General features: G+C 42.3%; 1 protein-coding gene across 1 annotated transcript in view; it reads right to left on the reverse strand.

The window, feature by feature from the left end:
* The window catches only part of LOC115468013 (synaptotagmin-2-like), a 57,900-nt gene that overhangs the window by 29,305 nt on the left and 14,219 nt on the right, over positions 1 to 14,376 (reverse strand). The window contains exon 2 of the mRNA XM_030199520.1: positions 14,000 to 14,175. Within this exon, the coding sequence (XP_030055380.1) occupies positions 14,000 to 14,162 (163 nt within the window). The 5' untranslated portion in view covers positions 14,163 to 14,175. The remainder of the gene's footprint in view (positions 1 to 13,999; positions 14,176 to 14,376) is intronic.

Below are 14,376 nucleotides of genomic sequence, written 5' to 3' on the forward strand. Positions count from 1 at the left end.
TGTTAATTAAGGTATGAGGAAGTAGACGGCTTGCAAAGGCTATTAAGGGCACTCTGATTACTGAGTTAGTTTGAAAGGGTCTGTTTGAAGCAGTCCCCTTAGATTTAAAACTATACAAAGAGGAAAGGTCCCACTTAACTTTCTTTCTGAAAAGTTCTGAGAGAAGAGGACATTTCTCTGGTAAGTGAACATTATTTTGTTCTGTGCTTTGAAAACTTAAAGATTGGGGTTTAAAGGAGGAATTGTAGGTTATTGATAGGCAGAATAAAAATATAAAAATCCAAACTTTATCAACTGATCTCCATACTCTTTTCTCCCCTAGTCTTAAAACTTGAACTTTGTACTACAGCATTAACAGATAGACTTTAGCAGGCACAGCAGGGCATAATTTAGTCTTCAATCCCACCCCCCTCCCCAACTCCTACCCATCCCTAGCACAACTCTTCATTTATAGTTAATTATTCTAATTATGATAACAAGGGAGGAGTGCTCTTACAGAGTTTTAATTACATTGCATTACTTTCTAAGAAGAAAACATTAAATAAATCACATATTATACCATATAAGCTAAAGACTTAAAAAAAATATTAGACTAACATCCTTAATACCTTAGCAAGTTTTAAATTATTGAAAACCTCAAAAATACTAAGATGGAGACAGGAGTCCAGCAGCAAGAGGGGTACTATCTAGTCTTTTGCATTGAGTGTCACATGTGTGATTATCTCCCAGTTGGTGAGTGATTATATGTGAGTGCCTGATGCAAAGAACTCCTAACTCTCAAAGAATGGGTCTGTTCTCTTGAGGCTAGAGTAGCAGACTTGGAGGAGTTGAAGGAGACAGAGAGGTACCTAGATGAGACCTACAGGGACATTGTAGAGAAGTCCCACCTGCAGTCTGGCAGCCCCTGTGCTGCCTTGGAGGAGGGAGGTCTCCTAAAAGGAGAGCATCACCCTGGTGAAGTGGGAAGTATTCCTGTAGCCAGGACGTGCCCATCTCAGGAGATGAACTATCTTCTTGCACTGAGAATATGTCTCCAAGGACTTCTGCCCAGGCGGGAAGGGTTAGGACAGCTGTTGTAGTTGGTGATTTGATTATTAGGCATGCAGATAGCAGGGTGGCTGGTGGACATGAGGATCGCCTGGTCACTTGCCTGCCTGGGGTGAAGGTGGCGGACCTCATGTGTCATCTAGACAGGATCTTAGATAGTGCTGGGGAGGAACCGGTTGTCTTGGTAAATGTGGGTACCGATGACATTGAAAATGTGGGAAGGAGGTTCTGGAAGCCAAATTTAGGCTTAGCATTTTCAGAGATGCTCCTCATTCCACGTGCAGGACCCAAAAGGCAGGCAGAGCTCCAAAGTCTCAATGTGTGGTTGAGACGATGGTGCAGGGATGAGGGATTTAAATTTGTTAGGAACTGGGTGACCTTCTGAGAAAAGGGAGACTGTTCCGAAAGGATGGGCTCCACCTTAACCAGGATGGAACCAGGCTGCTGGCGCTCAATTTTAAAAAGGAGATAGAGCAGCTTTTAAACTAGAATGGGGGGTGGGGGGGAAGCTGACAGTCACCTAGGGGTGTATGGTTCGATGTGGAGAATCCTAGAAGGATACTATTGAAACAGAACATTTAGGGAATCCCAGTAAAGAGGTTTCAACAATGATGAATGTAAGCGAGGTTTGGTTAATGTGAGAGCAGGATTAACAATTCACATTATTCCCTTCAACTTCTAAGCAGCTAGTAGATCAAAGGAAAAACACAAATTTGAAATGCCTATATACAAATGCTAGAAGCCTAAAAAATAAGATGGAAGAGTTAGAGTATATAGCACTAAATGATGAGATAGATATAATAGGCATCTCTGAGACTTGGTGGAAGAGGGCAATCAATGGGACACTGTGTTAACAGGGTACAAATTGTATCGCAATAATAGAGAGGATCAAATTGGAGGGGGGGTAGCGCTATATGTCAAAAAGGAAATTATGTCAAATAAAATAAACATTCCACATGAAACAGATAGCAGCGTGGAATCATTATGGATAGAAATTCCATGTGTGAAGGTAAGGAGCATTCTTGTAGGGCTGTACTACCATCCGCTGGGACAGAATGAACAGACAGATGAAACAATGTATACAGAGTTAAGGAAAGCTGGCAAATTGGGCAATGCTATAATAATGGGTGAATTCAATACCCCGATATTGACTGGATAAATATTATATCAGGAAGTGCCAGGGAGATAACATTTCTAGATGTAATAAACGACTGCTTCTTGGAGCAACTGGTCCAGGAACCCAACAAGAGGGGAGATATTTTGGATCTGGATCTTGGTAGCATGTATGGCATAGTGCGAGAGGTGGCGATGTTGGGTCACCTGGGAAATAGTGATCATAACATGATCAAGTCTGAGCTACTATCTAGGATGAACCCACAAAGGAAATCTACTGTAGTTGCATTTAATTTTCAAAAGGGCGACCTTAATAAAATGAGGAACATGGTTAAAAAGAAACTAAAAGGAACGGCTGCAAAGGTTAGTTCACTAAATCAGGCATTATTCAAAAATAACATCTTGGAAGCCCAGTCCCAGTGCACATGCATTCCCTATATTTGCAAAGGTGGAAAGAAGAGAAAATGTCCGCCAGCATGGTTAAAAGGTGAAGTAAAAGAGGCTATTACAGCCAAAAGATTGTCCTTCAAAGAATGGAAAAAGGCATGCAGGGCATAATGCGAGAGGTGGTGGTGTTGGATCCCCTGGGAAACACTGGTCATAACATGATCAAGTCTGAGCTACTATCTGAAATGCACCCACAAAGGAAATCTACTGTAGCTGCATTTAATTTTTGAAAGAGTGATGTAACGGGGTGTATGTGCCATCACTGGGAAAGAAGTCTCTATGAGAAAAGATGGTATTTTCAGGCACCTACCATAAGACTATTTGGGTCTAGTCCCCACTATTACATTTAGGAGGAGTCCCGGAACCTTGCTTGGGGGTTGCAGTCAGGTAGAGCAGACTATGTGGGAGGGCGGGGCTAACCCTTTGAGGAATAGAATGACTCCTCGGAAGGGGAAGTGGTTTAAAGGTGGACAGTTAAGAGTTGGAAGAGACTGAACTCATTTGTATGTGATTTGCATGGATGAAATATAGGAGGGTGTTTGAGGGCTGACAAAAGATTCTGGGAGTTTCAGAAAGAGAGAGGCTGGGAGCCAGAAAACTGTTGGGACTCTTGGGGTTTCTCCCCGGTCAGTACCCGAGAAACCTTTGGATTGTATCGTCCTCACCCTGAGAGAAAAGGAGGTGGTGAGACAGGACTCTCTGGCAGAGGTGAAGCCAAGAAGGGAAGATCAACCTCTTCTGGGGTTTGAGTTGGCTTGCATTTTTGGCAAGCAGTGCTGGGATCAAAATTGGCTTGCAGAACTTGGGGTGTGGTATTTCTCAGCCTACACTTTTGAGTAGACAGAGCAGGATGATGGGCAACTATAATAAAATGAGAAAAATGGTTAAAAAGAAATTAAAAGGTTCAACTGCTAAGATTGGGACACTAAATCAGGCATGGACGTGATTCAAAAATGCCATTTTGGAAGCTCAGTCCAGATGCATTCCATGTATTTGCAAAGGTGGGAAGAAGAGAAAACAACAGCCAGCATGGTTAAAAGGCAAAGTAAAAGAGGCTATTACAGCCAAAAGATTGTCCTTCAAAGAATGGAGAAAGGATCCAAATAAAGAAAGTAAGAAGCAACATAAGCACTGGCAAGTCAGATGCAAAGCATTAACCCTTTAGTGTCCAATGTTTCCATCAATCTGTTCCCATATGGTTTATTATGGGAACATTGGACACTAATTAATAAAGAAGGCTAAAAGAGCAGATGAAGAGAAACTTGCCGCAGAGGCTAAAACTCACAGAAACAAGTTTTTCAGAAGCAGAAAGCCTGCGAGGGAATCCGTGGGACAGTTAGATCACAAAGGAGCAAAAGGGACACTCAGGGAGGACAAGTCCATAGCAGAGAAACTGAATGAATTCTTTGCTTCTGTCTTTGCAGAAGAAGATATAAGAGATCTGCCTGTACCGGAAATTGTTTTCAAGGGTGATGACGTGGAAGAACTGAAACAAATCTCAGTGAACCTGGAAGATGTACTGAGCCAAACTGACAAATTAAACAGTAGTAAATCACCTGGACCGGATTGCATACCTACTCAAAAAACTCAAGCATGAAATTACTGATCTGCTGTTAGTAATATGTAACCTGTCATTAAAATCATCCATAGTACCTGAAGATTGGAGGGTGGCCAATGTGATACCGATTTTTAAAAAGGGTTCTAGGGGTGATTCAGGAAATTACAGACCTGCAAGCCTGAGATCAGAACCGGGCAAAATACATGACCATCTAAACTTCAGGAAATCATTACAAACTTCAGGAAATCATAACTCACCTCTTCAAAATAGCCTATCCCTCCAATCCAACATAACTCCCCACACCCAGCAACACAACATAATCAAGGATCGTACTGGACAACCTACTATCATCATTCCCCTCAACCCAATGATGCCTCATCTGACCACAACACAATCTTGTATTTGTTACCAATCGTAACGGCAAATGCATTACGGTTACTTGTAAGCCACACTGAGCCTGCAAATAGGTGGGAAAATGTGGGGTATAAATGTAACAAATAAATAAATAAATAAATAAAAAACCGGGCAAAATATTGGAAACTATTATAAAAAATAAAAGTACAGAACACATGGAGGGGCATTTTCGATAGAACATATAAATCAGAATTTGGATGTTTTAGAAAAACGTCCAAATTCTGAACAGGAAAGAAGGTCATTTTCGAAAAAGCTAGACGTCTATCTTTTGTGTTCGAAAATGCTATGGACGTCTTGTGATTTGGACGTCCTTTTTTTTTGGTCCATTTTTGAACAAAAGACGTCCAAATGCAAGACATCCAAAACAGAGGAGGTGTGGCTTAATGGTTAGTGCAGCGGGCTTTGATCCTGGCAACATGGGTTCAATTCCCACTGCTGCTTCTTGTGACTTTGGGCAAGTCAAATGCACAAGGGGCATTTTTGGCTATGACATCTAAGTCTGAATCAGAACAGGAAAGGTAATTTTCTACAAAAAAAAGTCTATCTTTTCCTTTTGAAAATGCTGTTTGGAAAAATGTTTTGTGAGTTGGATGTTTTATTTTTTGGTCCATTTTCAAACAAATACATCCAAATGCAAAATGTACAAAATACACAAGAAAATCCACAATAAAGTGAAACCATTCACGTGTTCTAAGTGTGGTAAAAGCTTTGGTTGTAATGAAAATCTCATAGTGCATCAGAAAGTCCACATGGGAGTGAAACCATTTGCCATTTACCTGAGTGTGGTAAAAGCTTTGGTTGGAAAGAAAGCCTCACATGGCATCAGAGAATCCACATAGGGATGAAACCATTTACATGTACTGAGAAGGTAAAAACTTCAGTTGCATTGGGACAGGTAATTAGGGAGTGTACACTCTTGCTATGAAGTGTGTAAAAATAGCACTCTGGTATTTAGATATATGTAATGAGACCTCTTTTTTATCTATAGATCTGAATTCAAAGGCCAAATCTAATGATAAACAATAGACAGATGTTATAAAAAAAAATAAAAAGCTTGGCATCAGATAGAATAGTGGAAAAGTGACATCCCCAAGGGCATCCTTGGGGGCACTGCAGTGGACTTTATAAAATGCTCCCAGGTACACATCTCACTATTGCTCCCTTACCTTGTCTGCTGAGCCCCCCCAAAACTCACTACCCCCAACTGTACACCACTACCATAGTCCTTAAGGTGAAGGGAGCACCAATATGTGGGTATAGTGGGTTTCTGGTGGGTTTTGGAGGGCTCACAGTTTCCTCCACAACTGTAACAAGTAGGGGGAGGTAGAAGCCTGCATCCACCTGTCTGCAGTGCACTGCACCACTACTAGACTACTCCAGGGACCTGCATGCTATTCTAATTGACCTGAGTATAACATCTGAGGCTAGCATAGAGGCTGGCAAGTAATATTTTTAATCCCATTTTTTTGGGGTGGAAGGGGAATAGTGACCACTAGGGGAGTAAGGGGATGTGATCCACGATTCCCTCCAGTGGTCATCTGGTCATTTGGGGCTCCTTTTTGTGCCTTATTCGTAATAAAAACAGGTCTAGCTCAAAACTTCTAAGTTTTAGTCCTGGACGTTTTTGCTTTGTTCCATTATGGCTCAAAGACGTCCAAGTCTTAGGAACGCCCAAGTCCCGCCTTAAACATGCCCCTGGCATGTCCCCTTGAGATTTGGACGTCCTTCTGACAGTCTTCAGAGAAAGATGTCCAAAAAGAGGTTTCGATAATACTGATTTGGATGTTTCTGTGAGATAATCATCCAAATGCTGACTTATGTCACTTTTTGGATATCTATCTCTTTCAAAAATGAGCCCGACAGTATACTACTTAGAATGTCAACACAATACGTAATAGAACATTTAATTGACAGTGAAGGGTATAAGCAAAGATGGAACATATAGATAGGTAAGAGAGTAAGAAGAGTTAGAAAGTAAGGTGACTAATTTAAAGAAAGTTGCACACGAGGTTAGAGAGATGGTTAAATATTATCTCAGCTAGGGTAGGAGTGGATAAACATGTCCTGCTGCGGTATGGAACTTCAATTCAGGCTCTGCATATACAGCCAGCAAGAGAAATATAAACTGAATTGCAAGATATCAGACATATTCGTTTCCAAAACAAGTCATATTCCAATTACTATGAATTTCAAAATAAAATACTTTTTTTTTACCTTTGTTGTTTGAACAATTTATTATTCCATTTCCTCTGGTCTCAGTGTCTCTTTCCTGTTTTTCTCTGTTTCATCTGTCTTTGTACAGTCTCCTGTCCATCTGACATTTCTTCTCTCTCCATGTCCACCATCCTTCTGTCTGCACTCTTATTTGTCCTGTCTAGCGTCTCCTTTCTATGTCCCTGTCCCTACCCTCACGTTCAGCATCTGCCCTCCCAATGTCTCCATCTCCCCCATTTCCCAGCATCTGCTCTCCCAGTCTCCTTATCTCCCCCACCCCATTTTCAAGCATCTGCTCTCCCAGTCTCCCCATCTCTCTCCCCCCCCCCATTTCTCGGCATCTGCTCTCCCTGTGTGTCCCCATTTTCCCCTTGTTTCCGGCCTCTGCTCTCCCAGTGTCCCCATTTCTCCCTTTTTCTAGCATTCTGTCCATTGTCCACCATCACGTTTTCAGCATTGCCCCATCTCACCCCTCTTCCAGCATTGTCTCCCATCCCCCCTTTCCAGTGGTGTCCCTAACTCCCCATCTCCTCACCCTTTCCAGTAGTGTCCCTATCCCCCATCTCCTTTCCAGTAGTGTCCCTATCTCCCCATCTCCTCACCCTTTCCAGTAGTGTCCCTATCCCCCATCTCCTTTCCAGTAGTGTCCCTATCTCCCCATCTCCTCACCCTTTCCAGTAGTGTCCCTATCCCCCCTCTCCTTTTCAGTAGTGTCCCTATCTCCACATCTCCCCCTCCTTTCCAGTAGTATCCTTCTCTCCCCCATATCCCCCCTCCTTTTCAGTAGTGATTACCACCAGAACGTGCCCCCCCCCCCCGCAGAATTACTGCCAGGTGCATGTGCTAGCCCGGAGGTAGTGCAGATTTGGCACATGCTACCTGCATGTTAGCCCTCCCGCACCTTAGTAAAAGGGCCCCTTAGGCACCAGTATGTACACCAATTTTTACTTGGCGTAAATGGATGCGCCTAGAGTTAGGAGAAGGCGTGGCCACTAGGTGTATTCTATAAACTGGCTAGGTGTTTACAGAATATGACTGGGCAGAAATATTTTTGGCACTGATTTTTCAGGCACCATATAGAGAATCTAATCCATAATGTGTACAGTGCTGTGTATATCTAGTAGTGCTATAGCAGTGATTAATAATATTAATTGGTTAGTACAGCTCCATTGTCATGTGCTAACTAATTAGGACCAGGGGCGTAGCCAGACTTTGGTCGGAGGGGGGTCCAGAGTCCAAGGTGAGGGGGCACATTTTAGCCCCCCCCCCCCGGCGCTGCCGACCCTCCCCCCCCCCGCTGCCGCCACCACCAACAACTTTGACCCCCCCCTGACGACGACCCTCTCAACTCCCCTCCCACCGCCAACCCTCCCCTGCCGCCGCCGCCATCGCCTACCTTTCCTGGCGGGGGACCCCAACCCCTGCCAGCCGAGGTCCTCTTCTTCTGGCGCAAGGCTTTGTTCTGTTTCTGTGAGTCTGACATCCTCCACGTTGTATGTGCAGGATGTCAGACTCACAGAAACAGAACGAAGCCTTGTGCCCGAAGAAGAGGACCTCGGCTGGCGGTCGTTGGGATCCCCCGCCAGCAAAGGTAGGCAGCGGCAGGGAAGGGTTGGCGGTGGGAGGGGGGTTGAGAGGGTGGTTGGCAGGGGGGTCCAGGCCCCCATGGCCCCACATAGCTACGCCACTGATTAGGACTAAATTCTATAAATGACTCAAAAAAAGGTACTATTCTATAAACAGCACCATTTATAGAATACTGCTTAGCATCAGGAACCTCAACTATCTTTAGGCATGGTCATTTACACCACCAATGAAACCCTGGTGTAAATCCCCATGCCTAAATTAGGTGCAGATCTCTCGAATTCCATAACAAGATGCAAGACAAGATGCCACGCCCACGTTTTGGACCCAATATAGATTCCACACCTAAATTTACGCATGAAAATGTTAATTAAAGCCAATTAGCACTGTTCATCCCCCATTTGCATGGTGGCAGATAATAGAATATATAATAAGATAATCCTATAGCTCCCTGTAATAGGCTCTTTCAGAGCACATGTCCAATTCCCTATGTCGTGTGGGACTTTTCTATTGGCTTGCATTGTTCTCTGTGCATTCCTTGTTTAATTACTGCATTAAAGAAGATTTTGGTTCAAGAGTCCTGAGTCTTCTCATAGTGATCGTCTATACTCTGGTTTATATTGCATGCCAATCAGTGAGAGGACAGAACAAGCACCCATAATTGAACATAAGAACATAAGAGTAGCCATACTGGGTCAGACCAATGGTCCACCTAGCCCAGCTAGCAGTAACATTCCATGCTACCAATCCCGGGGCAAGCAGTTGCTTCCCCATGTCTGTCTCAATAGCAGACTATGGACTTTTCCTCCAGGAATTTGTCCAAACATTTTTTAAACCCAAATACACTAACCACTGCTATTACATCCTCCAGCAAAGAGTTCCACAGCTTAACTATTCGTTGAGTGAAAAATATTTCCTCCTACTTGTTTTAAAAGTATTTCCATATAACTTCCTTGAGTGTCCCCTAGTCTTTGTACTTTTGGAACAAGTAAAAAAATCGATTTACTTCTACTCATTCTACACCACTCAGGATTTTGTAGTCCTCAATCATATTGGCTCGTTATTCAATTAAATTGTGTGTACAAATTGGGATGCGCCCAAATTTGCGCACATAATTTAAAGCACTATTTATAGAATTCGGGAGTTAGCGTGTGGTTAGTGCATGAGCCCATACTGCCTATAAAATAGGTAGGCACTAATGGGAAAATCAAAACGTGGTTATTAATACAGAAAATAGAAAAATTGGTCATTTTACCATGCAGTAAAAATGGCCTTAGCACGCAAGAATGGCCCATTTATTAGGTACATTCGTTAAAATTTTGTTTCATTTTTGTAATTAGGAATGCTATTGTATTATTCCTCACTGCAAAGAATGATGGTACCTGAAACTTAATTTTCCTTGTTGGAATGACTGGGATTAACCAAATGACTATATAAATTCTGAAAGATTGTTGAACTACTGGGAACAGAGATGGATTTTTTGGCTGAATATTGTAGCCCCGGCAGGCCTGAATGAAGAAATTGAGTGGATGACGTCGGTGTATTGGGATTGGTGGAATATGTCCACTGACCAGTATGTGCTGAAGTTGCTTAAAGTATCTAATTAAAAAAAATCAGATCCTGATGATTACATTTTTGTTGTAGGAACCTCATCCTGATGCAGTGGGATGAAATATGTTCATGTCAGGGGGTCCCTATCGTGCACCATGCTCAGAGGGCAATTTATTAAACTAAGTGCTTTATACTGAAAATATATTGCTGATACTGTAAGTTTAAATTAGATAGTAAAGTTAAATTAAAAAGAGAAATTAGAAAGACCTATGAAAAGAGTTTGGTGTGTAATCAGTATTACTTTGAATATACTGAAATCACCGTCTGATGGTCCAACTTCTATTAAGAAGTTTGGAAAGTTATATAGCATATGGCTAGCTTCTTAATTTGTAATCCGCACTGAACTATATAATAGGACAGTAGTGGACTCTAAGTGTTGTATTGTATTATACATCTAGTGTCTCTTGTTCTCCTTCATAACCTTGATCAGGTTTTGCCTTCCTTTTATGAATAGACAGGCTTTGATTAGGGGGGATAGGGGCTGCTAAAGTCTGGATGTTTCTGGACTTGACTAAGGCTACTTGAACCAGACAAAAATATTCTACAAATGTGTCAGGCAGCCTTGGCCCCAAGGTTGTCTTTTATTTAAGCTACTCTTGTTAGGAACAGACACTTTGTTTATGGGGCTAGGGGAAAGGTCTGGATGTTTCTGGACTTCACTAAAACTACCCAGAACTAGAGAAAATGTTTCTGACCTCTTAAAGCATGCATATGCCTCAATGTCCAGACAGTTAGATCAACACTAGCCCAACATCCAAAGAAGACTCTATTTTCTGAATTCAACTGTTTATTGCAAGATAAATATAAACAATTTACCTACAGTATGTAGAAGCTGAAACCAGAAATCTTATTGCCCCAGAGCAAGTCTCTTTGATGTGTACATTTTCTGTTTTATCAGTGGGTATGGAAAGCCTGAAGGATGAGTTGATTTATCGCAGAAGATGAAGCATGAAAAGGATATGCTTAAAAGGGTAGGGGCAAAGGAAAGATTTTTGATTGCTTGGGCTTGAAGGAAGTCCATTAAAGTGAAAAAGTGAGTTCACTTTCCAGAGACATAGCCAGACTCGGTATTTTGGATGGGCCCAGAGGTAAATTGGATGGCCCATCCACTCGCTGCCCCCTCCCCCACACCACCACCCCCCACACACAGACCCCCACCACCCCCACCCCCACACACACCACCCCACCCCACCCCACCCCACCCACACCACACAATGAATATCTCCCCAGAGATATTTTTTAAGAACACAGATTTTTTTCACCTACCCCACATCTCCTTCCTCTCTTCAGCAGCGTCCCATCATCTGCGCTCCTATCTCTGAACCCCATTTCTCCCTGGTGTTGGTACAGGCATCCTCGGTGCCTGCAGTGATTCATTCTTGCTGCTTGAGCCGGCCCCACAGGCTTCTATCTGCTGTGTCCCGCCCTCACTGATGTCATTGCCTGCTTCCTGTCTGGCGGAACATGGCAGATGGAAGTCTGCGGGTCCGGCATAAGCAGCAAGAATGAATCGCTGCAGGTGCCGAGGGAAGGGATTCAGAGACAGAAGCACAGATGCCGGGATGCCATGGAGGTGAGGGAAGAAGAGAGGAGTGTGACGCTGCTGCTGGCTGAGCCAAGAATGGATGGGCCTGTGCCCACCCAGGCCCACCTGTAGCTACACCACTGGCACTTTCTAGGAAAAGAAGTACAGCCGTATGTTCTGGGACAAGATGGAGGAGTCTCCCTTGCATGGAAGAAGGAATAGAAAGAAGACCCACAAGGCTAAGGAGAAAGAAAATGAACCAGTAGAGTCAGAGCCTGAGACTAGCTACAGTGAAGGTCACACAAGCACAATGAAAGCAGCACTTGATTGGAGAGTCACATGCATCTGCCAGAATTTCAGTGACGAGAAGGAGAGAGAGGGGGGTCACATGCAGGGACTGACCCATCAGAGCACAGACATGACAGTGATGAAAGACTCAGCTTATCTAAGAGGGAAAAGGAGGTCACATTCAAACAATGACCACTAGGAGTAAAAGTATACTCGAACTACAATACACACAGAGCACTGCACACAAACTGTCGGGCAGAACTGAACATACAAAAATATTCTATAGATGTGACAGGCAGTCTTGGTCCCAGGGTTGTCTTTTATTTATGCTACTCATGCAAATGTTTCTTCACATTGGATGATATGGAGTACATATTTTTGAACCCTCCCAGCTAAACATTTTTCTTCATTCTTAAAAGTTGTTGAGTCAAGGTTTTCAATCAACAATTCAAAAAGTGAAGAATCAATAAGAAATAATTTGTAGGCCACATTTATTTAAGTTGAGTATTTCCTTTAACTGTGTAGGGTTATATCTTCCCAAATTTACTTTGCCCTCCCCCCACCAACACTCATTTAATTGGTAGTCTAACATTGCTTGTACTTGTTGTTCATAAATGCAAATAAGAAAAAATAAAAAATAAAATACTTGCATATGTCTTAATTCCTATTGGCACATAAAACATACCTGCCTTGGTGCTTTCAGTAAATCTTTGTTTGACACTCTCCTGTCTCCATGCATATCCCCCTGTCTCACCCATCCACCTCCACCCCACCCTGTTAGTTTGTCACTGAAATGCTTTGATGTCTCACTTACATATACTGTCATCTACCAAGATTTGCTTATTTCCGATCTGACGAAGAAGGGCAACCTTCGAAAGCTAATCAAGAAATGTACTAAGTTATGTCCAATAAAAAAGGTATCATCTTATTTTCTTTTTCATGTTTTATTTTGTTTTATTTCTATTGATTACCTTTAAAAGTGGACTAACAGGGCTACCACACCTCTCTACTCAAGTAAATCTTTATAAAATAGATACCATATTTATTTATTTATTTGTTACATTTATATCCCACATTTTCCCACCTATATGCAGGCTCAATGTGGCTTACAAAGTACCGTAAAGGCGTTTGCCATTTCGGTTGATAACAAATTGTGTTGATTGTGTTGCGGTCAGATGAGGTAGAAGTGAATCAGGCATCATGGGGTCAAGGGAGAAGAGGAAAGTAAATTGACCAGTACGAACACTGATTATGTTGTGTTGCTGGGTGTGAGGATTTATGTTGGATCCGTGGGATAAGCTTTTTTGAAGAGGTGGGTTTTTAATGATTTCCTGAAGTTTAGGTGGTCATGTATTGTTTTCACTGCATATGGGAGTCCATTCCATAGTTGTGCACTTATGTAGGAGAAGCTAGATGCATAAGTTGTTTTGTATTTTAGTCCTTTACAGTTTGGGTAATGTAGGTTTAGGTATGATCGTGCTGATCCAAGTCTGTTTCTTGTTGGTAGATCTATAAGGTCTGTCATGTATCCGTAGATGATTTTGTGGACCAAAGTGCAGATTTTGAAGATGATCCATTCTTTGACTGTGAGCCAGTGCAGCTTTGCTCGGAGGGGTTTAGTGCTTTCGAATCATGTTTTACCATATATCAGCCTGGCTGCTGTGTTTTGGGCGGTCTGGAGTTTTTTAGTGAGTTGTTCTTTGCATCCCGCATAGATTCCGTTGCAATAATCTGAATGGCTTAGGAGCATTGATTGTGTTAGTTTATGAAAGGTATCCCTCGGGAAGAAAGGCTTTATTCATTTGAGTTTCCACATTGAGTGGAACACATCTGTATCTTGAACACCTAGGTGCCCTTTTTCTAATTACTCTCCACAGTGCTTAATATGAAGTGAATTGGCACTGGAGTATTAAGCATCCCCTACTATCTCTTACAATGTTTTTTTTAATACATCCCAAATGCATATATTTCTTGAATATATCTTACTGCTGATGCTTTGCAGATTTTTGTGTAGTGCTTCTAGCGCCTTTGTTTTTTGATATATCCAGGCTGATATTCAAAAACAATTATATAAAGTATAAAGCTAAGCTACCAATGCTAAATGTAGTACAGTCAGCATACCAGTTGAATATCGACCCCATCATATAGATATTTGATATCTCCATGTGCTTTCCATTGTTGTGGTGCGCTACACTTACCATTTGTGTTGACGTAGGAGACATACTTGCAGTACTGGTATAAATGACAGGCGAAGATTATCACTGCTGTTACAAAGAGACACAGTGCAAGGGTCAGGAGCCCATATTTGAGTGCACTGGAGAATGGCAGCTGGAACTGGGAGAGGAACAGGACTCCATGCATTGCATCTGCTGACCTGCAGGGAAGACAGAAGATAAAGAGTGAAGTATATTGTCACTGATGCCTTCCACCTAGTTCTTACTGCCCTAATATTGGCAAACTAGGATGGCCGTGTGCTGCTTTAAGCATTTTATTTATTATTATTATTATTTATTTATTAGGATTTATTTACCGCCTTTTTGAAAGAATTCACTCAAGGCGGCATACAGTAAGAATA

This window comes from Microcaecilia unicolor, chromosome 4 (genome assembly GCF_901765095.1).
Source record: "Microcaecilia unicolor chromosome 4, aMicUni1.1, whole genome shotgun sequence".
In the NCBI taxonomy this organism is placed as follows: Eukaryota; Metazoa; Chordata; class Amphibia; order Gymnophiona; family Siphonopidae; genus Microcaecilia; species Microcaecilia unicolor.